At 33.8% G+C, this 24,286-nt stretch overlaps 1 protein-coding gene across 1 annotated transcript in view; it reads left to right on the forward strand.

Moving 5' to 3' along the window:
* The window catches only part of PTDSS1 (phosphatidylserine synthase 1), a 58,121-nt gene that overhangs the window by 8,402 nt on the left and 25,433 nt on the right, over positions 1-24,286 (forward strand). Inside the window, exons 2-8 of the mRNA XM_031947015.1 lie at positions 630-721; positions 8,740-8,784; positions 11,415-11,539; positions 16,269-16,427; positions 18,717-18,868; positions 21,138-21,279; positions 22,504-22,616. Of these exons, the coding sequence (XP_031802875.1) occupies positions 630-721; positions 8,740-8,784; positions 11,415-11,539; positions 16,269-16,427; positions 18,717-18,868; positions 21,138-21,279; positions 22,504-22,616 (828 nt within the window). The remainder of the gene's footprint in view (positions 1-629; positions 722-8,739; positions 8,785-11,414; positions 11,540-16,268; positions 16,428-18,716; positions 18,869-21,137; positions 21,280-22,503; positions 22,617-24,286) is intronic.

Raw genomic sequence — 24,286 nt, forward strand, 5'->3', positions numbered from 1 at the left:
ATAATTCTGTTCCTTTTTTAAATTGTTTATGATTCTTTTGTTTCAGTAATGAATATGATTTGTTCTTCCCACAGATTTCCTTTTAGGCATCTTTTAGATGGTATTTTTTCTTTCTTTCTTTTTTTCTTATTCTCTGTGATTCAGCCATTTGATCACTATTTAACTTCATAAAGGAAGACTAAGGACAGAATGGCTCTGGTATGACTCCCCCTGGGAATTCTACCTTTCTCATCTATCCCTAAAGGTCATTTCTTTAGGTGTGGTGGCTATGGGAGAGAAGCAGTAGAACCCACCATCCCTAACATCTCTGGGATGGTGGAGTCTATTAGAGAAGAGAATTTTTAAAAATACAAGTAGGACTGAATCTAAGATGGGTTGTATTGCCCCCTTTATTGTTTAGATATTTCAGGCATTTGTTTCCATATTTGATCTTCACAACCATTTCTCTTTATTCATGACTGTCTCTCTCTGCACCAACTCACTTTCCTCCCATTTTCAGTTTTCTTATTAAAAAACATGCTGAATTAAAGTCTAAGGAGAAGACGTGTTTTTATATACAGTAAATCTCTTGGACATTGCTATACTCGACAAGAAATAACAATACTTTGATTTTGTTTTTTCATTTTCAGGGATGATTCTGTCCAAGAAGATAATATTTGGAAAGGCATCCTCTCTGTTATTTTCTTCTTTCTCATCATCAGTGTATTAGCTTTTCCCAATGGTAAGTAATAAATTACTTTATTCCATTCCACCTACTTGTAATTCTATTTCCAATCATTGGAAGCAATTTGGTCTAGTTCTTGGAGTTGAAGTGTAGTTTTCAGACCTGATTCTGCCTAATCGGAACAACTCACAATACCTTTTTCCATGCCTCAGTTATTCCATTTTAGAAGTAAAGGGACTGAAAACTTTGTAAGGGCTGAAAATAGATTGTTCCCTGATAAGATAGCATAGCATAGTAAATAAGAGTTCTGGCATTGGTCAGAAAGAACTATATTCAAATCATTCATAAGAGGTCAGTCATATGTCATTTCTTGGCTACCAGGGACTTATTGTTCAAAGGTATTGGAATTTATTTGCCCAACAGGTTCTGAGTGTGACTCAATACTGAACAGTCAAATCTTTTTTTTTTTTCCATAATTATAACTTTTTATTGACAGAACCCATGCCAGGGTAATTTTTTACAACATTATCCCTTGCACTCACTGCTGTTCCGACTTTTCCCCTCCCTCCCTCCACCCCCTCCTCCAGATGGCAAGCAGTCCTATACATGTTAAATATGTCACAGTATATCCTATTTACAATATATGTGTGCAGAACCAAACAGTTCTCTTGTTGCACAGGAAGAATTAGATTCAGAAGGTAAAAATAACCTGGGAAGAAAAACAAAAATGCAAACAGTACATTCATTTCCCAGTATTCTTTCTTTGGGTGTAGCTGCTTCTGTCCATCATTGATCAATTAAAACTGAGTTAGATCTTCTCTTTGTCAAAGAAATCCACTTCCATCAGAATACATGCTCATACAGTATGGTTGTTGAAGTATATAATGATCTCTTGGTTCTGCTCATTTCACTCAGCATCAGCTCGTGTAAGTCTCTCCAAGCCTTTCTGTATTCATCCTGCTGGTCATTTCTTACAGAACAATAATATTCCATAAAACTCATGTACACAATTTACCCAACCATTCTCCAATTGATGGGCATCCACTCAGTTTCCAGTTTCTGGCCACTACAAAGAGGGCTGCCACAAACATTTGTGTACATACAGGTCCCTTTCCCTTCTTTATGATATCTTTGGGGTATAAGCCCAGTAGTAGCACTGCTGGATCAAAGGGTATGCACAGTTGATAACTTTTTGAGCATAGCTAAACAGTCAAATCTTTACTGAATTCTGTTCCCAACTGTGCTATAATTAGTAGTGTGACTTTGTGAAAGTCACTCCTTATACCTCTGTGTTTTCATTTGTACTTTCAAGGATTCAGTATAGACAACCTTATCCTGGCCTAAGTCAGCATCTAAGAATCTAGGAGAATTTAAGAAAAAAGATTGGGGACTGTCACAAAAAGACAATATGAAGGAATAGAGAGATAAGGAAGAACAGGTCCCATTTTCAGCTGCCAGGGTGTTTTTTTGTTTTTGTTTTGTTTTTTCCAAAAACATATCTTGACACAACATCAGCTCCCTGCCTAATGTGCTTCCATGGCTTCTCATTACTTCTAGAACCATATAAATTTTAAAAACAAATTTTTTTAAAGCCAAACAGAATCACATAAACCCTAAAGCTCATCTTAACATAGCCCCTTACTACTTTCCTCTCTACAAACTCTTCCATTCAGGTACACTCTTTAAACAGGACTCTTCACCTCTCATCCCTCTTACGTTTGCATTGGCCATCGGTCCTTCCCCGAGTTCCTTAGTTCTGTTACCTGTGCCTCTGTTTCATTGACTTCCTTCACAATTCAGCTTAAATTTTACCTTTTGCATATGACCCTTCTGGGTCCATCTATGCTAGTGCTTTCCCCTTCTGTATTACTTTCCATCTATCCTGCATATAATTTTTATGTAAGTATTTCTATGTTCTATCTCTATTGGAATGCAAGTTCCTTAAAGGCAGAGAATATTTCTACCTCTCTTTGTGTCTATAGCACATAATATAGTTCTTAGCATATAATAAATCCAGCTGAATTGGAATGAATCCCTTCCAGAGGCCAGCTGAATTGGAATCTTCCTGAATGTTCTTTATTTTCTTTTTTCTTTTTTTTTTTTAATTAAAATCTTTATTGTTTTAATTTTTTTTTTTTTTTTAATTTACAAAGCATATGCATGGGCAATTTTTTCAACACTGATCCTTGCATAACCTTTGGTTGCAAATTTTCCTCTTCCCCCATTTGGCAGGTAGTCCAATACATGTTAAATATGCTGAAATACATGTTAGATCTAATATGTGTATACATATTTACATGCATATATACAGTTATCTGGTTGCGCAAGAAAAATCAAATCAAAAAGGAAGAAAAAGAAAAACTGAGAAAAAGAAAACAAAATGCAAGCAAATAACAGAGATTGAGAATGCTATGTTGTGTTTTACCCTCTGTTCCCATGGTTCTTTCTTTGGGTGTAGATGGTTCTCTTCATCACTGAACAAGTGGAACTGGTTTGAATCATCTCAGTGTTGAAGAGAGCCACGTCCATCAGAATTGATCATCATATAGTCTTGTTGCCATGTATGATGATCTGATTCTGCTCATTTCCCTTTGTGTCAGTTCATGTAGGTCTCTCCAAGCCTCTCTGAAATCATTCTGCTGGTTGTTTCTTACAGAACAATAGTATTTCATAGCTGAATATTCTTTAAAAATGGTCTTGCAGACTTTACTTCAGAGATTCTTAACCCTTGGAATCCATGGATAGATTCAGGTATAATAATTAGGTTACTGTTTATATATAGATTATATGTTCAAGGCATACTGCTAAGTGCTTTACAAATATCCCACTTGATCCTTATAGTAGCACTCTGAGGTTAATGCTATTATTATCTCATTTTACAGTCATGGAAACTGATGCAAATAGAGGTTAAGTGACTAGTGAGTGTCTAAGACTATTTGAACTCCGTTATTTCTGACTCCTAGCTCAGCACTTTATCTGCTGGATCACTTTAGCTGCCTCATAAATGTCAATAAAAAAATCCAAAAGCTTGGATAGCATAGAAAACTGCAATTTTATTTTCACAAACCTCTAACAAAGAGTTAGCAATGGACTTTAAATATGCATGCAGGTTATAAACATATTTCTGAGAAGAAATTCATAGGTTCCACCAGACTGCCAAAAGGCTCTGGAAAAACCTTGGTGTTTTTTGTTGTTGTTGTTATTTTTCTTTTAAAAAAAAAAAAAAAAAAAAAAAGTTAAGAACTTTTGCTGTATTTGAAGGCCTCCGGTGGGGGAAGAGGAGGGGAAGATATTATTGCTTGGAGGAGGACCATTCCCTTTTTTAGATATGTGAAAGATTCTCCTTACATCAAGGTAAAATCTGCCCCTCTACAAAATCCAAATTCTACCCAGATAAGACGAAATTAATCTTTTCACATGACAATCCTTTAACTTCTTGAAGGGAAGTATCTTGTCTCTTGATTCTTCTTTTTGTTAATAATCTCCCTCCTTTTGGTCACTCTGTTCCTATTAATATATCCTTAGATTAGATTAAATGTGAAGTCCACCAAAATTTCCCCATATTTTTTACATGAACTTTCACCTAGCCTTATCTTTACCATCTGATAACTAGTCCAATTGTTTACTCTTTACTTTTATCACTATTAAAGTTTGCCTCATTAGCTCATTGTTTTAGCCTGTGAAGACCTTCTTGAATCCCAGTAATGTTGCCCAGTACTTTAGTGAGCCCTTCCAAAATCAGATCAGCTGCATATTTGATAAGCTTCAGTTGGTCTTCTGTTATCTACTTGAATATCCCTTCTGTCATTTGTCACCTTCTTAAGCAAAGATGACCTTTTGTGACTCCTTCCATTGATCATCTCTGCACAGGAGGTTTTTATAACCCTTTGGCCAAAGATTTGTAGCTTAGAGAGATTTTTTTTGATAATAATGTTTTGAAAAGTCAAGGTTTTAATATATATTTTTCAGTAGTATATAGATTTCCTCAAGGTACCTTCATAGCAAGAATTTAAGCTTTCAGTAACAGATGGTTTCCATAAGATAGTGGGAAGAGAGTCTTTGGGAGTAAATCCAGATAGCTTTAAGCAGCTTGTGGTAATTTTGTTTGATTTCTGATGGATATTTTTTGTGTTCCCTAGGGAAGATCTCTTATGAACTCCTCTAATGCTAAAATGAAATTTTAGTTTCTATTTAAGCTGCAGAATCTTCCATCTCTCTGTTTTGTTTCAAGAGAAATAAAATACAATGTTCAGTACACATTTTTTTCTTTTTGGTAGTTGTGACTTACCTAGCCTCATATAGCTAGTAAGTGTTACAAATCTGAAGCTGGATTTGAACTCAGATTCTCTTGATTTCAGGGCTGGTGCTCTTATGTACTGTACCATTTAGTTGCCCCTCAATGCATTTCTGCCAACTGAGATGGAGCTTCTGAGACAAACTTAAAAATATATTCAAGATCACAATAAAATTCATACAATATAACATTGGAGATGAAACTCAGAAATCATCAAACCCACTATTTATTTTAAAGAAACCAAGGCCCAGAAGGGCAAAGGTCTCAGAGAAGAGACCCTACCCAGGGGTCCTCAAACTTTTTAAATAGGGGGCCAGTTCACTGTCCCTCAGATTGTTGGGGGGCCGGATTATAGTAAAAACAAAAACTTTGTTTTGTGGGCCTTTAAATAAAGAAACTTCATAGGCCTGGGTGAGGGGGATAAACGTCCTCAGCTGCCACATCTGGCCTGTGAGCCGTAGTTTGAGGACCCCTGCCCTAGACTATGAGAGGTTATTTTATCTATCCCCATTCCCCACATCATACAGAGGAGTAGATGGAGGCTCAAATATGAAGTAACCCTCCACCTAATAAAAGTGGTGATTCATCAGCACAATTGAGAGCTGACATTTCCAGTGCTTTCAAATTTGCAAATACTGTTATTCATTTGGTCTCCTAACAGTGTTAAAGATATTCCCCCTATTATATAGAAGAAAGACTTGCCTACAGTCTTTTTTTAAATTTAAATTTATTCATTTTAATATGCATTGCTTTATGAATTATTTTGGAAGAGAACTATGAGAACAAAAAGGAAAACACTTGGGAAGGAAAAAAAAAACAAAAAGTGAACATAATATATTCTGATTTACATTCATTCTCCATAGTTTTTTTTTTTTTTTTTTTCTGCTTGCAAGTAGCATTTTCTGTCTAAAGTCTTGGGAATGCTTTGGTTCTCTGAACTGCTGAGAAGAACTAAGCCTTTATAATTGATGATCTCACATTCTTATTTTTATTGTTCTGCTTGTTTCACTCAGCATCAGTTCATGTAAATCTTTCCAGGCCTTTCTAAAATCAACTTGTTCATCATTTTTTATATAACAATATAGTCTATTACCTTCATGTACCACAGCTTGTTCAGCCATTCCCCAGTTGCTGCTGCAAACATTTTTTGCCTGTAGTCTTATAGCTAGTAAGTTTAAGAGGTGAAATTTGAACATAAGGTCTTCTTAGCTTAAAGTCTTATTATTTTGGACAAAATTATTATCTTGGACAAAACATTTTCTATTTCTGGACATCAGTGTACTCACTTTTTATATACAATGATTGAATTAGAAGTCCTGTTCAACCTTAATGTTTGTTACATGAGATCTTGATAAATAGTGAAATGTGATAGGCATATTACCATCTCATGTTCTGACCACATCCAGAATATTATGTTCAGTTTTGGATCACATTTTTTAGAATGGATATTAAAAAGTTGGAAAGTATACAGAGGAAGGTAATAATAACAGCAAGGAAACTTATCATGGTTCAGTGAAAAAGAGCAATGTTTTTGTAATCAAAGATTCCTGACCTACATAAAAAAGATTATGTTATAGACAAATTACAAGAATAAGGAAGAAATCACCTTTAGGATCTAGACTAATTCATGACAAAAAGAAAATTGAGAATATCATGCAAGATAAAATAGACAACTTTGATTATTGTAAATTAAATGTTTTTGCATAAACAAATCTAATAACATAGTTAAAATGAGAAAAAAAACTAATTCAAATTTATAAGAGTGAGAGCCATTCCACAATAAATTATTAAGAGATATAAATAGGCCATTTTTTTTGTTTTTTAATTTTTTGTATTATTATTATTTTATTAAAGTTTTTTATTTTTCAAAACATATGTATGAGGGGCAGCTAGGTGGCACAGTGGATAGATCACCAGCCCTGAAGTCAAGAGGATTTGAGTGCAAATCTAGTCTCATACATTTAACACTTCCTAGCTGTATGACCCTGGGCAAGTCACTTAACCCCAATTGCCTCAGTAAAAAAACAAACAAACAAAACATATGCATGGATAATTCTGTGACATTAACCCTTGCAAAACCTTGTGTTCCAATTTTCCCTTCTTCCCTAGATGACAAGTAGTTCAATATATGTTAATCATGGTAGAAATAAATGTTAAATCCAATATGTGCATATATATTTATACAATTATTTTGCTGCACAAGAAAAATCAAATAAGATTGGGAAAAAAGGGGGGGAAAGAAAATGCCAACAAACAATCACAAAAGAGTGAAAATGCTATGTTGTGAACCACATTCAGTTCCTACAGTCCTCTCTCTGGTGGTAGATGGCTCTCTTCACCACTGAGCAGGTAGAACTTGCTTAAATCATCTCGTTGTTAAAGAGAGCCAATTCCATCAGAATTGATCATCATATAGTCTTCTTGTTGCTGATAATGACCTCTTGGTTCTGCTCATTTCATTTAGCATCAGTTCATGTAAGTCTCTCCAGGCCACTCTGAAATCATCCTGCTGATTGTTCTTACAGAACAATAATATTCCATAACAGTCATATACTATAATTTATTCAACCATTTTCCAATTGATGAGCATCCATTCAGTTTACAGTTTTTAGCCACTACAAAAAGGGCCGCCACAAACATTTTTACATATATATATATATATATATATATATATATATATCTCTTTGGATATAAATCTCTTTGGGGTATAAGCCCAGTAGAAACACTGCTGGATCATAAGGTATGCAGCTTGATAACTTTTTGAGCATAGTTCCAAATTGTAGAGTACCTTTTCTTATGACTAGAAATGGTTTCAATTTCTTAGTCTGAAAATTGTCAAATAGGCCATTTTTAAAGGAAATGATCTATCAATTGATAATCATATTTTTAAAAATGCTTTAAAATACCAATATTCAAAAAATGGAGGAAATATTTGAAAAAAAAAGATTAAGAAAAGGAGAAAAAATAACATTAAAAAGGAAACAATTAGGAAAAATATTTGTCACAAATACCTCTAAGAAAGTTCTTATTTTCAGCATATATAAAGAATTGATACAAAACAATAAAATTAAAAGCCATTCTTCTGGTAATAAAGGGTCAGGCCATAAGAATAAGTAATTTTCAAAGGAAGAATCTAAGCAATCACTAGCCATGTTTTAAAAAAAAAAAAACCTCATTCACTAACAGTTAGAGAAATGGTAATCAAAGGGACTTAATTTAGTAAACAACCAGGGGGAAAAACATTTATTATTGGTATTTTAAAAACCCCAAATAGAACTTTGTATCATCCTTATCACTAGCTCCTTACTGCTTCAACCTGTCATAATGTTTTTGTCCCCCAGTTCTGTGATTCAGTCAGCTACTGCTGACATCATGTCAGTTTCAAATTTGATATTTACTCAGGTCATCTGATAAAATTCTGAATTCCAAGGGTGTGTATATTTTTTTTAGTTCTTAAAAGTTTACAAGCAAAATAATCTGTCTTCACCTTCTTTTTACATCTTTCAATCATTGTAACATTGTTGCTTTGGCGGGGGGAGAAACTCATTCTGAGTTACAATCAATTTATAGAACTGTCCTTTTATTAAAATGGAGGTTGCCAATGATAGCTGTGAGGATTTATGTAGATGAAGTTTTTAAATATAGTCTTTCACTCAGAATTATCAGTGTAAAGATGTTTTGTGTTGATGTTATTTCTTAAGTTTAATGATATCTGAACCCACAGTTTCACTTTCTTATTTAAAATTTGTTCATGATAATTTTTTGGTGTTTTTATCCACAGGTCCTTTTACCCGACCACATCCTGCTTTATGGCGAATGGTTTTTGGTGAGTTTAAGTGGATTAATATATATGAATGTTTGTACCCAGATATCATTCTATGCCATTGTAATTGTTAAACTTAGCTGTTAACTACTACTAATTCCAGAGCTTTGCAAGAAATGTATAATCTCCATGATGACTTCTGGTCTAACAGTTAATGCATATAACATTCTTTTTATAGAAACATTGCCTGTTGCTATTTCTCTCTTAATGGTTGAATGTTTACCTTTTTTGTATAGCTCCTATTTTCAAATGTTTGAAAATTAATAAAAGAAAATGCTGGTTGTTTTTTCCTGTCCTGATTGGAAGAACAACAGGAAATGTAAAAGGCAGACAAATGAGGCAGAAAACATATAGGAGCCTGAATTCATGGTAGTATCAGAATGCTACAGAGCAGAAATGGATAGGTTATGAGACAAAGCATACGTGCCCTCTTCATTTCTGTCCCTGACCCAGGCTCATTGTTTAATTGATTTCTTCAGACACTGAAGTTTATATTAAAAGAATAGATTTTATATAGAGTGAGTGTTATGGAGGTTTCATTTCCCCCTATTTTAATGGCAGTCATCTCATTCAGGGTTTCTGAGTTTTCTAGCCTGGATATTTAAATTAATATCACATAATGACAGATATAACTGATAGAAAAATAGATCTTAGAAGCCCATTGGTTTTCTCTGAGTCACTAAGTAAGGAATAATTTCTTCTGAATGGTTACAGGGTAAGGAAAAGAGGTAGAAAAAATAGGGAAAGGAGAAGGTCAAAAGATTTGTAAAAGGAGATTAAAAAGGTTAAAGTTTTGGATTTTTTCCTCCCATAATATTCAGAAAGTTTTAAATAAGCCTTTTAATTTTCTCTTGTGGTGATTTTTCTCTACTTGTTGGAGAACTAATATAACCACCTGATATATCCATAAGTTATTATGATCTTTTATTGTTTTCGCTACAGCTGATCCATTTAGCATAATAAGCAAATTAATATTGTTTCTAGCTTATCTCTGTAGAGAATCTCTACTTTTACCATTCAGCCATTAATTTATAGGAAGCATTACAGAAAGCTGTTTGGGAGTTTCTTTTCTTTTTAATAGTTGGAAGATCTTAGTTTTGATATAGATTAGAGTATATGATTCCACCCAAGAATCTTTAGAACTCCTGAGCGATTTCTTTATCTGAATCTATGCTTCCTACTCTGTTTGCCCCGACTCCATTGGCACAGTCTGAAGACTGCAGTACACAGTATAATGGTTTACAAGAGATTTTATTCCAGTCACAGATATTCCCTTCTGTAGACTTGCTCTGTTGGAGAAGAGTAAAGAGCCAAATTTGGATTGGGTTGTGTGAACCAAGGTCACTTGCATTGCGATTGTAAACACTGTTTTTGTTATAACCAATATCCAGGAAAAGGACAGTGACAAAAGCTTTGGCACTGGTCACTCTTGAAGATTATGCTATGTTTTGGCTTTTTGTTTGTCATCTGGCTGTCATCCATTTTTTTTAAAAAAATGACTACAATCTTCAGGTATGAGAGGGAAAGTTTTTTTTTCCCCTTAGAAGTTTTTTGCAAAAATTTTTGGTTGAAGTGAATAAAAAACTTGAGGGCTTTTTTAAAAAATCTATTTCAAAATAAATATGGTAGATACATGTAATATATTTTATCTTTCATTAATGTGGTTACTGCTTCTTTGGTTACTTAATCCTATAAAGAAACATAAAAGGACAGTGAATCCTTAAGATATACATTCTACATTCTAAATCAGTCTTGAAAACTGAATGAACTATAATTACTTTATTACAGCAGGGATAGCTAAAGAAGTGTTATAAAATATTAATAATTTGGACTGTTTAAAACCCTTGCATTTTTATATATTAATATGAAACTAATTTTAATTAATATTGATAGAGAAATTTTAGGGAATTAGAAAGTAACCTTTGAAGCCCTGAGCTATGGTTCAAAGGTCCTTCGAGGTTTCCTCTGAAGATTCAGATTCCCTGTACTTCTGACACCTAATTTGTGAATTGTTTTGCACTATTTAATATAACTTTTTTTCTATAAAAAGTTTAGGTCAGAAAGGTACCTTGGAATTTGCCATTTGTTGCCAATTTTGTGTTTATTTTGATTAATGAATGAGCCAGAATCTTTCTAAAACAAATAGCTACTCATCTTGATAAATCTTGATTAATAATTCTTGAATTGTTACTATTGTTTAATGTAGATTTTAAACATATTGAGGAATCTTGGAGAATTCCTTAGTTGGTACATATTACAGTTAAGCAGTTTTAATATATATCCCTAAAGAATAATCAGTCAAAGAAGAGAGAGGGAGTGGTGGGGGGTGGGGGAGGGGGGGAAATGTCCACAGTGTTAAAGTAACATATCAAAGAGCCTCTTTGTTAAAAAGAACAGATATGTAATGTTATAATAATGACATATATCATGAATAAAAGCATTTTGATTAAAAAAAGTTTTCCAGATTTTATTCAGAATTTTAAGGAACCATCATAAACATTAATTTTAAATAAAATCCTTAGATTTTAAGCAATGTGTACATGTATGTATTTATGTACATGCTTTGGCCAATTTTTTATTTATGAAACCAATATGTGTGTATACAGAGCATCTCATGCCTTTGTCTTCCTCAGGTCTCAGTGTGCTCTATTTCCTGTTTCTGGTATTTCTTCTCTTCTTGAACTTTGAGCAAGTAAAAGCTGTAATGTACTGGCTAGATCCAAACCTTCGTTATGCTACACGAGAAGCTGATATCATGGTAATTGCTTTATTTCAATTTCACAGACATTTAATAAGTGCCTTTTTGTGCAAAACGCTATAATGGATATTAGAAGTACAAAGGCAGATATGATAGCAACCCAGATTTAAAGGACTTTAGAATATAACATGAAGGAAAGGTACAATAATTTAACTAGCACATAAAGGAGGGGAAAATAAGTATAATGGACAGGCCCAGGCAAAATGCTATGAGGAATTTATGGAAGGAAAGATCATTCTCCCCTGAGACTGGGCAATATAATATGGGAAAATTTGTAGAAGTGGCAATCCCTGAAGGAAAGAAAGACTTCAGTAGAAAATGATGGCTTGTCCAGATGTGATAAACAACCTAAACAGTGGCTTGGAGATGAGAATTGGGGGAGGACTTGACAAGAATGAGGAATGGATGATAGTGCAATTTAGTTGGAACATAGAATAATTGAAGAGATTTATTAGGTAAAGCTAGAAAGGTAAGTTGGAACTAGATCATGGAATACTTTACATATGTGGATCCAGCGTGTATAATTTATTCTACATGCTATGGAATGCTGCTGAAATTTTTTGAGTAGTGACATGGCAGGTAGTACATTAAGAAGAATGTATGTGATGTGTAATAGACTATTGAAGGAGTATAGACAAGAGTAAAACAGTAAAGTAAAACTAGATTGTTTTTTATAATCATCTGGAAGCCCCAACTAAATGTTTGCAGTAAGGGAGCCTCAACTAGAATATTTGCAAAGAGATTGAAAAGAAGAGCCTAGATGTTCAGGGATATTGTCCAAGGAAAAAAAAACCAATAGGTTTTGGCAACTGATTGAAATTTTGAAATAAGGTAGTTGAAATAAAATTCTCTCCAAGGTTTTGAGCATGTTTTACTGGGAGGATATAAGCTAGTTTGTGGAGGTTGTGGGGGAATGGGAAAATTAAGAAATATAGTTGAGAACCTGTTTGAGTTTGAGGTGCTAGCAGGATTGAGAGTCATTTACTATAAAAGTGACAATTGAATTGTTAATATGATTACCAAAGGAGACAAGCATAGTGAGAAGAGGTAGCTGAGATCAAGAGGTTAGGAAAACCCATTTATCAGAGTAGAAGGCAATATTGGATTTAACATATTTTTACCATGTTTAACATATATTGGATTACATGCTATCTAGAGGAAGGATAGGGGTAAAGGGGAGGAAATTTGGAATAGAAGGGTCAATGTTGAAAAATTATCCTTGCATATGTTTTAAAAATAAAAAAATCTTCAATTAAAAATGTATTAAAATGAAGATTAAAAAAAAAAAAAGAATAGAATGTAGCACAAGAATCCCTTCTACAGCATATCTGACAAGTGATCATCCAGTCTTTGCTTGAAGACTTCCAAGAAGAAAGCAGATGTCTTCAGAAACAGACCTTTGAACATTATGCATAGTTTTAATTGTTTTTGCTAGGATGGTTTTTCTTTCTTCAAGCCTAAATTTCTATCCTTGCAGTTCCTATTCATTATTCCTATTTTTTCCTGAAAATTAATGAGAACAAATCCAATCTTTATTTCCTGAGGGTGCCTTTCAAATAGGGTCATAGATTTAGAAATGGAAAGGACTTCAGAGGTGATCTGATCTGACAAATTTTCTAGATAAGAAACTGAGGCCCCAGGGATAGATAAATAGTAAATGTCTGAGCCAGAAATTGAACACAGGACTTCAAATAGAAGCATACTAGAAGCATGCTGCCAGCAATCTTTGAAAAAGTTTTTGAAGAAAGCTATCTGGTTTTACTCTCACCTCCTCCCAAATCTTAGCTACCATAATATGAGACATCTTAACACCCTTTACCACCCTGGTTACATCCTTGCTCCCAAGATTATATTTGCTTTTTTCTTACTTAAACAATAAAAACAAACCCTTTTCCCTATGTGACAGTAACTTTTAATTTTCAGAATTTTATTTAATATTATCTTTTTTTCTCTAGTATTTCAGCAAACTTAAAAATAGAAACAGCAAGAAATATATTAGTTGTATATTTTTTTCATTATTGGCCAAAGATGCCCAATCTCTCATACTAAGCCAGTGGTTCATAATTAGCAACTAATAGCATCCTAGATCTTAAAAGAATTCAGTGAAATTCAGGAAAACATTGATGAAATTTCTTTAGAAGCTAAATATTCATCTAGCAGAGTCATGGGTTTGAACATAGCACTGTTTTCCTAGACATTGTTTTCTTACAAATCAATAACACCAGTGTGCCATGGAGGAAAAGAAACTTGATCTTCTAAATGTGGTTTCCAATTGTTGGATAATGTGCCATACCTAAGGAGCCAGATTCTTTGACTCCTATTAATTCCTTGCCAGTATAAATTTCTGATGCATTTTTTTCAATCATGGATTAGTCTAGAGGATAATTATGACCAATTCTTCTCTATGCTTATTGGATCACAGTGTCATAAATGATGCAGTTAGTGGCAGTGTAGAAAGTTGTGGGAATCCCCCAGTCGATGCAGGTCCAACATGAAAGAATTCACAAACCCGAAAAATCTGAATGGCAAAAGGGAAATTTATTGGCATTGAGAATCCAGCTTAGCTAGGAAGACAAACTTCTGAGTGACAAGAGGTCCTGGCAGAGAAATAACAAAAGTTATCACTGGGAAGAGGGTCTCTTCACAGCAGGCAGGAATCCTGGCAGGCAGTTGTGTTAAGAAGAGAGCTTTTATACTGGCAAAGTATAATTCCTACTTTGGGCTTCTGCAAAGATTTGAAGTTCAAAATGGTCATTTTATTGGCAGTCTGGGGGTAGAGTTGTCATTGAATGAAATTCCTTCAATGTTGTCACTGCCCCCAGGCCTAGATTTCCAGTTGAATGAGACCACTTAAGTTCCAACTATTGGGAGTGGTCTTAGGGGAATCTTAATGAAACCACTTAACTGCTCTGAAGGGTGGGTCTCTGTCAGAGGAGAGTTTCAGAGCTCACCCCTATGACTTCCCCACCAAAAGTCAAGGAGGACAGTTTCAATAAAGAAATGAACTTTTTTGAAGATTATTACCTGTTTATTGAATTTAAGATCCTGAGCTGGAAGCAAACTCAAGAAATTATCTAATCTTTCCTGCTGTCTTTCTCTCAAGTTGGTAGGATCAAATGATATAATATTTGTAAAGCATTTAGCACAGTTCCTGTCACAAATAAATGTTTGATAAAGGCTAATTTTCTTCCTTTTTTTCCTCTTCCCCCATTTTCAAACTTATAATGATGAAAATGATAAAGTGCTTTGCATAAATTATCTGGTACTAATAAGAGTTTTGGGGGTGTAAATACTATAGTAATACCTGTATTTGATAGATAAGAAACAATGTAAAGAGTAAATGGCTGGCTTGTCACACTTGCAACTAGCAATTGTCAGAGTCTAGATTCACATTCAAATTTCTGTAGACTCCTAGTTTAATTCTTTACTAGTGACTTCTCTACAAGACACATATACAAATGGTGAAAACAGGAGTAGAACTTGAGCATCTTGCGTAGTTTCTATTTATCATAACTCCTTCCTTTCCCTTCTTTTAAGTTACTCAGACATATAAGATCATCAATTTAAAGTTGAAAAGGACTGTAATGTCCAAACCCCTTCTGACTGTAGCTGCCTTTATGTTCCTTAGGGGCCAGGTCTAAATATTTGGTATCAGTTAAAGTTTCTTGATGCTTCATTCCTTGTGCTTACCTTCTCTTCAGCTTCCAACTTCTACTTTTTGGCCATCTTCCCAGACACCAAGCTGGTCCCTCTACTTTTACTTTGGAACCTCCTGATTGCCTGCTCTTACACCATTGAAACTTAGCTCTCCTATATATCATTTAGGATGAAGTTATCTATATATTCTAGAGTTTCTTTCTAAACTTTGACCTTTTTACTAATGGCTATTTGAAGACCATAAGTGCACTTTTTTATAAACTCAAAGTTAGTTGTTTTTTTATCTGATTGAAATAAAAAAACATTCTTCTTAGAATAAAGAGCAATAGAGAAGTATTCAGTTGACACCTGTCTTCCTTCAGAATATTGACATTTCAGTTTATATCTGACTGAAGAGCATTTAGGGCATTTAAGAAGCCAAGGTAGTTTGTATATATATTATAGCAACAACTTTGCTGAAAGTTTTTTTTTTTCCTTATTAGTTTAATCCTGAGGAGGAAAGAGTGGGAAAGTTTAATGCAATGCAGATAAATAGAAAGACCATTGAAGTTAAAATTTAGGAAACTGAAGTTATTTTGTTAGCTGATGATCATGAGCAAATTATATAATATAAAAATAATAAGTGGCATCACCTATTTGACAGGGCTATTATAAGTCATCAAGAACATTTGTGACTGCTCTGTACATGAAAACCAGATCATATAGATACCACAATTTAAGGATCTTTAAAAAAAACAAAACAAAACAACTTTGTTAGAAATTTTGTAATGAATAAAATTGATACTTAGAATGGAGCCAAATTTTATTGATTTATTTTTTCTAATTCATTTATTTCAATAGAGTAGAAATAAGAACAATTTATAAACTTCCTAACATGTTAGTTTTTTCCTTATGAGTTTTTTAGAATCCATTTAGTTAGTACAAAAACTGATCAAGAGATTTTTGAATATTGTTCCAGCCTTGATCAGTTTTATACTTAATAAACAGATTCTTGCAGTCCAAGTTTTATAAGTTCTTTAAAATTTGTGTATCCCAGTGTTTTCAATTGTTTGCTCTTCCAACTTTGAATTAGGAATATGCTGTCAACTGTCACGTCATCACCTGGGAAAGGATTCTCAGCCATTTTGACATATTTGCTTTTGGACATTTCTGGGGCTGGGCTATGAAGGCCTTATTGATTCGGAGTTATGGACTGTGCTGGACAATCAGTATTACCTGGGAGCTGACTGAGGTAAGTAGGCGTTCAAGTACCATAAAATATGTATCTAGAAAGTAGATAATTCATCAACTGGATACAATCAAATGGACCCATAGAAGACTATAGTAAATCCATTCTTTTGGTTTGATACAAATTTGTATCTGTCATCCCAGATATTTTGCATCCTCTATTTTAAAGTCTCCCGAAAAGTGGATTTTACTACTTATCTTGATTTTTGTCAATATCTCACAACTCTTATGGTCAGAAAGTTCATTCAACCTTATGCTTCATCCTTCAGAATGCAGTTTGGGCCCAGAATTTGGTCACTGCTGCTTCCCTATGGAGTCATTTTGAAGTAGAAAATGAAATGAGATTTTAAAAATACTAAAAATGATTAAAAAAAAAAAAATATATATATATATATATATATATATGTAAATATGGGAAAACCAATTTGGAAATACTTATCTTCAGTCAGAGTCATTTGTATTATTATTTAAAAATAAAAATGATAATTAGGGTTTTTGCAGGTTATATATAAATCCTCCATAAATAGCCTCTAAATTTCATTTATAAAAATAATTGACATTCATATAACATTCTAAGATTTATATCCATTTTCTCAGTTAACCCTTTTAAAAGCCCTATAAGGTAGGTTCTATAGATATTATCTACATTTTGTGAGGAAACTTTGGCTGAGAGGTTATATTACCATAATTATTATATATAATTATAATGGTTACACAATTAAACAGATGTCACAGGTAGGAATTGAACATTGACTTTCTAGCATAGTACTCTTTCCAACATTCCTTAAAGAAATTTTTATAGAAAACCTCAATTATTTAATTGGGCTTCATTTTTCTTCCCTATGAGGGGGTATAAGGGGGTTAAAACTGCATCATCTGTTTCATAAGGTTGTTGAATTTTTTAAGTAGTATATAAAACGACAAGAAATATGTGCTGACATTATCAAGAGCTATTTGTACTGTGAAATTTTTTAAGGCTGAATGGTTTCCTATTTAAATTCAATTTTACAGATTTACTTTCTCATAGCCAAAATTTATTCTTGGAATGTGTTTCTCATTAACAAATAAGTGCCTTAATTCACTTCAGTCAGGGGAAGGAGACCCTAATCTAACTACCATTTCACAGGAAAAATTCCTTCTACAAATACCTCTTCATATTCTAAGTCTCTGAGTCATCATAGGTAATGATACATATATTTAGGGTACCATACATGTTCCCCTATTTTATGTATCTTCAACTAATACCCTATTATTCATCAAAGCAGGGATCCCTTCTCCCTTCTGCTACCCCCATTCCTGCCTTCCACTCTTATTCTTTCTTCCCTGACATCCAGAACTTTTATTGGCACTTGGTTAAAGGTTATGTTTTATGGAATGGTATCTCACTTTGGTGGTGTTCCCTGAATTGCAGGAATGATATTAGAACCTACCTTGTATGGACTCACTTGCATAAAGTGAATTTGGGGTCTATCTCACTAAAATTATGCAGATGAATATAAGAGAATGAATCTCTTGAATGGCAGGATATAACACATATTGCATCACATATTGAGTTCAGGTGCCGCAGGTATGAATATTCCAACATCAGAATCCTTTCCCCTAGTTTAGTGTGTTCTAAGTCTGATGAAAAAATAACATTAGATGATTCAGAGCCATATTCAATCTGGTTTATAACTGTCAGTCTTTTTTGGAATAGTCTCATATAGCAGGGTTTACCTATGTTTAAAAATTGTTGCTACTTATTTTTTTTCAGAGAGTAGGAAAAAGCATTTCCTTTTGAATATATTTCCCAGTTTTATTCACCGTGATTTTGCTCTTTACTTCATGACTTTGCCTAAGGCCACAATATTTCTCTGGTCTGTATTTATAAATATTAACTCCAATTGTGGAGTTGCTAAATTATAGGATTATGTCATGGCCCTTATATTCTTAAATTTTTCTTCTTATCCCTGTATAGTCATATCCAGTCATACTACTGCAAAACTGATAGTATATTCTCAAGAAGAACCATTATTGAATTCAAATAGAAGTTATCATTTCTTGCTAACATTTTTATAAACCGTCAGACATATCTGGAGTTCAGTTCAACAAAATTTTTTTTGAACTTTTACTGTATACCAAGGCACCTTAGAATAAGAAAAAAGATCTTTTTGTGTACTCAAGAAGAGAGAAAATAAATATTTAAATTTCATTGGCTTTTTCTTTAAATACAGCTCTGTATAGAAGAAAAAGGTCTTTCTGTATTTTACCCTATTTTTTCTCCCACCCATCATCTTTTTCCTATATTCTATAGCTTTTCTTCATGCATCTTCTGCCTAATTTTGCTGAGTGCTGGTGGGATCAAGTCATTTTGGACATCTTGTTGTGCAATGGAGGTGGCATCTGGTTGGGAATGGTAGTTTGCCGATTTTTAGAGATGAGGACTTATCACTGGGCCAGCTTCAAGTAAGTCTTTTTACACTCGGTCATAACTTTCAATGGTGTATTGGGCATATATTGGTATAACCCAGTCTCTTGTTAATAAGTAGGAAGGAACTGGCCCCCTGAAGATAATTCTGTTTTCTATAATACAAGAAAAAGGAAAATATTAATGAAAGCTTAGAGAATCCCTTTTCAAAGTTATTAGAAGTTACTAGAACTTCTAACCAATTCTTGTTTTGAATTTTATTAAAATTTATTACAATTATCAACTCCGATCTAGGCTATAACTATAATAACTCCTTCTCACTAGACTCCTTATCAGGGCCACTCCTAGTTCTATCATGTTACTCCTTCCACTAATAATCATTGCTAGTCAAAACCACCATCACACCCTCTTAACTTTTTGCTTTATTAAAATATACAAGTACTTATTTATTAGCTTGTGGTTGAATGGCCAGAAGATGAAAGATGGGAAGGAAGAAGTTAGAACTAAATTTATCAGATTCTCCTCAGTCTCTAAAATGGAGTTAGCTGTATTTTCTTACAAATAGATATTTTGATCTGGATTATGTATAAAAGGTTTCCTATTCCATGGCAAATACAAGATCATATAAAGAAAGGGCAAGTGTCAAGATAATTATTTTGTACTTTGAAGATAGCTAGTTTCAAAAAGAATCCGCCCATGAATCTTACAATATTGGTACTATTTCTTGTAAAATAAAATAATATATTTCTTAGAATATCGCACAGTTGCCTTGCTTCATAATCTGTTCTCCATTCCATGGTCTTGCTCTAGGAATTCTTCATTCCTTGTCCTGAGTTCAGATAACTTTACTCACTTTCTAGGAGAAATCTGATGCAGAGAGGGCCCTCTTCAGACCTATAGAGGAAGAGTGTTGGCAACCTGGGTTGTGAGAAGTGAACAGGATTGAGTCTTTGAAGGCCTAGTCTTGAATCCCAACCTTGTACCTCACTACCCCCCTTGTGTATCCCTCAGACACATCACTATGCCTTTATGCTTATGCTTCACTTTTCTTAGGTGAAATAAGGGGATTCATAGACATCATCTATAAGATCTTTTCCTCTTCTCAATCCTATGTTTCACTGATATCAAGTCAGCAGCCCTGCATGTGCTAAGGTGGTAGTTTATTTTTCTTTTATGAATCTATCTACCTTGTACCTGGTCTCTATGTATCTAGGCATAAACCTTTACAAAGGAATTGAATTAGAAGGCAAATCAATGGACTGTTCAACAGGATTTTTAACTAGGTCTCATTAGGACTGTCCTGTCAGATGAAAAATCATTGATCAAGCACTTGTGTGTGCCAAACACTGTAGTAAACTGGTGATACAGATTTAAAAAAAAAATCAAAACATTCCCTTTTCTCAATGAGCTTACATTCTAGTTTTGGTGAGAGATTACATGAACAAGGACTTATGTTCTTCTTTGATCTATCACAGGTCAGGCAAAAATCCAGATGGAATTTGGAAAGCAATGCAAGTGGCAAGACCCCAACCACCTGAGAAGTGGTGGCAGGGCAGACAGCCCACCACCAACATGATAGTGGTTACAAAGCCTAGGGCAGGATGTGACTCTGTAATAATTCCATGGATGCTAGGATATGGAAATTGGTATCCAGCTGACGTGGGCATCTTGCTGTTGGTGGACATTGGACAGTAAATATTGGGTTGGGAAAGAGAAAAGGTCTGTGGCTCCCCATCTGGGAGCTGTGGTGACTTGTCTCACCAACTCTTACAGAATTCTTTGAGAATGAGGAATTCAGCTTCTCTTAAACCTAGAGAATTTTCTCTATTTTTCCCTGTATATGGCTGCTTGAGAAGCAAAACTGTATCTTAGATTAATGAATTTCTTGGCATTTATATCTATGAGTAGGATAGCTCAAGAAAAGAACTGTGTCCTTAGTAACTCAGTTTTGTTTGAAAGCTACTAATAAATGAGTTGGGTTTTTTTTTGTTTGTTTGTTTGTTTTGTTTGTTTGCTTTGGGTTGGGTTGGGTTGGGTTGGGTTTTTTGATCTGGCTCTGCAATACCAGCACCTCTATTATGAAGTCATCTATACTCTGATCTCATTTTCACTGGAATTCATCTTTTTTTACATGTATTTTCACTATAAATAAGCACTCTTGCTATCAGAAAAAAAAAAAAAAAAAACATGTGAAAACATCACTTATCTTGATCCTTTGTTTTGAAGTAGTCCATATGAATTCCTTCTATTCCTCTTCTTCTTTTTTGGGGTCTTTGCTATAGTATTGTGGCCATTTTCTTCTTACAGGGACATTCATACTACTACAGGGAAAATCAAAAGGGCTGTGTTGCAGTTCACTCCCGCCAGCTGGACTTATGTTCGATGGTTTGACCCCAAGTCTTCATTTCAGAGAGTGGCTGGAATATACCTTTTCATGATCATCTGGCAGGTAAAAAAAAAAGGGGAGTGGAGGGGTGGGGGGAACTGGCAGGTGGGAATCAGTCATGAAAAACCTTTGTGAAATTTAAGTTTGTCCAAAATTAAAATTACTATCAGCTACATTTAGCTGGAAAATAGAATGTTATCTCTATCATCCAGAAAATAAGTGCAATTAAATGAAACCACAAACTAAGAGCTTACTTAATATGAAGACTTATATACAGGTTTTTAAATTTGCTAACTAGAAAAAATTACCTGTTGAAGAAATTAGTGTTCTCTTGTCCATAACTGAGTGGGTTAGACATTAGATTACTTTTTATTTAGAGTAATTGTAGAAACCAAAGAACCAGATGGGTAGAATTTTCCAAAGTGCCAACTTGATTGAGTATTTGATTTTGAAACTAATATCTCAGCAGTAAATTTTATAAGCAGACATCTGAGAAATTCTCTTTTTTCCCCATGGGAAAGCTAAAACTCTTGAGCATGAAGATATCTGGAATCTCTTTGTGTGCTGTTCTTACTAGGAAGAAGTTCCAACAGGAGAGCATTACATTATTGAACTTAATTCAGATAATTATAATAAATAATACACTGTAATTTTTTTGAGTGTTACTGATAATGTGACTTAAAACCATATATTGTCATCCTACAAAATCTCCAAAGACTTTTGTTCTTTTGAGCACAAAATAGAAGGATTTATGTGTTCCAAATTTGCAATTCTTAACATAGTCTAATTAGCTTGCTATCCTTATCAGACATCCCTGTTTTCCAGAGGTAAGCCTTATATTGGTTCTCAATTTCACTTGGGTATTGTTCCTGGAGTTAGAGACTAACACAGAAAGATAAACTTTCTTCCCCAGAAGTATTACTGAAAAAGTATGTTTTGAGTATTTGGGCACTGTGTTGGACCTCCCTGCTCTCTGGGTGTGCATGCACACATGTCTTTTGGGTGTGTTTTTACCTTGTAAATACACACACTTGTATATTGTATGTACACATGTGTATGTAGTGTGTATGCATATACACATATATGTGTATTCCCTTTTTTGTGATAGTAATATTAACATATATTCTGAAAATACCAAAAAGATCGCATATTCTTTTAGGTACAACATCTCTATTTGGGGAATTACTTCATATATATTATCAAAAATGTCCAGGAGCAATATTAGAAGAGATTAATGTGTATGAAACTTGTTGTCAAACTGTGGACTAATTCCTTCTCCCTTTTCAGCTGACAGAATTGAACACCTTCTTCTTGAAACATATCTTTGTGTTTCATGCAAGCCATCCATTAAGTTGGTGTAGAATTCTCTTCATTGGTGGGATCACTGCACCTACTGTTAGGTAATTTTGCATTTCTTTTATAGCTTTTTATTCAGAAGAAGAGAATAATGAGTTTTTGCCTTAAATACCACTCAGAGGGATCATGCAGAATTTTTAAAAAAATGTTTTTCCTTTTCAAACTTTACCCCTTTAGGGGAGCCTACATTTTTAAAAAGTGAATGGGGCCAGTAATGGAGACCAATAATTAGAACTGTGATAGCTTAGCTCTGGACACTGAAACAACTTTTATTTCAAGCCCCTTCTTAAGTCGTAAGGTATTATGGGAAATGCCCTCATAAATCATATGTATAATAGCCCTGTTTTTTTTTTTTTTTTAATTATTATTATTTCTATATCACTTTATAGTTTATAGAGTGCTTTTCTTAGTATAACCTTCCTACAGGATGGTAAAATAGGCTTGATTTTATGTTTGTCTCTTGCTTCCAAGGATAGTGGGCAAATGCAAGAGATAGATTAGTGAAGAATGGATGGATAAATTATGGCATATGAATGTTATGGAATATTATTCAGTAAGGAACAATCAGCAGGATGATTTCAGAGAGGTCTGGAGAGACTTACATGAATTAATGCTAAGTGAAATGAGCAGATCATTATACATTTCAACAACAGTACTATATGATGATCAGTTCTGAAGGATGTGGCTCTCTTCAACAGTGAGATGAACCAAATCAGTTCCAATTGTTCAATAATGAAGAGAACCAGCTACACCCAGCGACAGAACTATGGGAAATGAGTGTGGAACACAACATAGAATTCCCACTCTCTCTGTTATTTCCTTGCATTTTGTTTTCTTTTTGTCTTCCTTTTATATTCTGTCTTTTCCCATCACAGCCCAAGGCCCTTGAGAGGTGGGACTGAATTTTTAACTGTATTTGTATTCCCAGAGTTTAGCACAGTGCCTGGAATATAGTAAGTGATTAATATTTTGACAGAACAAACTGGAATGTGGAATGTTATAATGTAATTTAAAACAAGTATAATAAGGACCATAAAATATATAAAATGACCAAAAAAATATAAGGACTCCATAAAATGGAGTCAAGGTACAGGGTGTGGTCATTGTGCTGATTTATTTTGCTCAACTATACATATTTGTTGCAAGAGATGGCTTCTCTTTGTAGGGTAAAGTAGAAGTTATAGGGTAGTGGTAGATAATGCCTAAAAAAAGCATCAGTAGGCTATTTAATGAAAAGAAAAAAGGACAGAAGAAGGAACAAAGTATAATTCTATTATTTTTTTTTAAAAAAAATTACTGAACATGGCAGAATCCCACTGTTTCTTATACAATCCCCCTTTTTATAAGATTTTTTAATACTGAAATGTTTATATTTTTTGATAATTATAAAGTTCACCATAAAAAATATGGACATTTTCTGAAGGAAAAGTGATGAAAGCAGAATTATAAAAGGGACATTTGCACTGACTTCAGTTTTATAAAGACATTACCTGAATCTATGAATCAATGGTGAAAGAGATTAGAACTATTCAAAGAGGGTGGATGTATTAAGTGGTCATGGTTCTTTGTTATAATTCAAATTAAATGTAAATAACTTAAAAATGCATAAGTTTTGCAAGGGCCAATATTGGAAAAATTACCCATGCATATGTTTTATAAATAAAAAGCTTTAATAATAAAACATGTATTTTAACATATTGGACTACTTCCTAGC

This window comes from Sarcophilus harrisii, chromosome 1 (genome assembly GCF_902635505.1).
Source record: "Sarcophilus harrisii chromosome 1, mSarHar1.11, whole genome shotgun sequence".
Classification (NCBI taxonomy): Eukaryota; Metazoa; Chordata; class Mammalia; order Dasyuromorphia; family Dasyuridae; genus Sarcophilus; species Sarcophilus harrisii.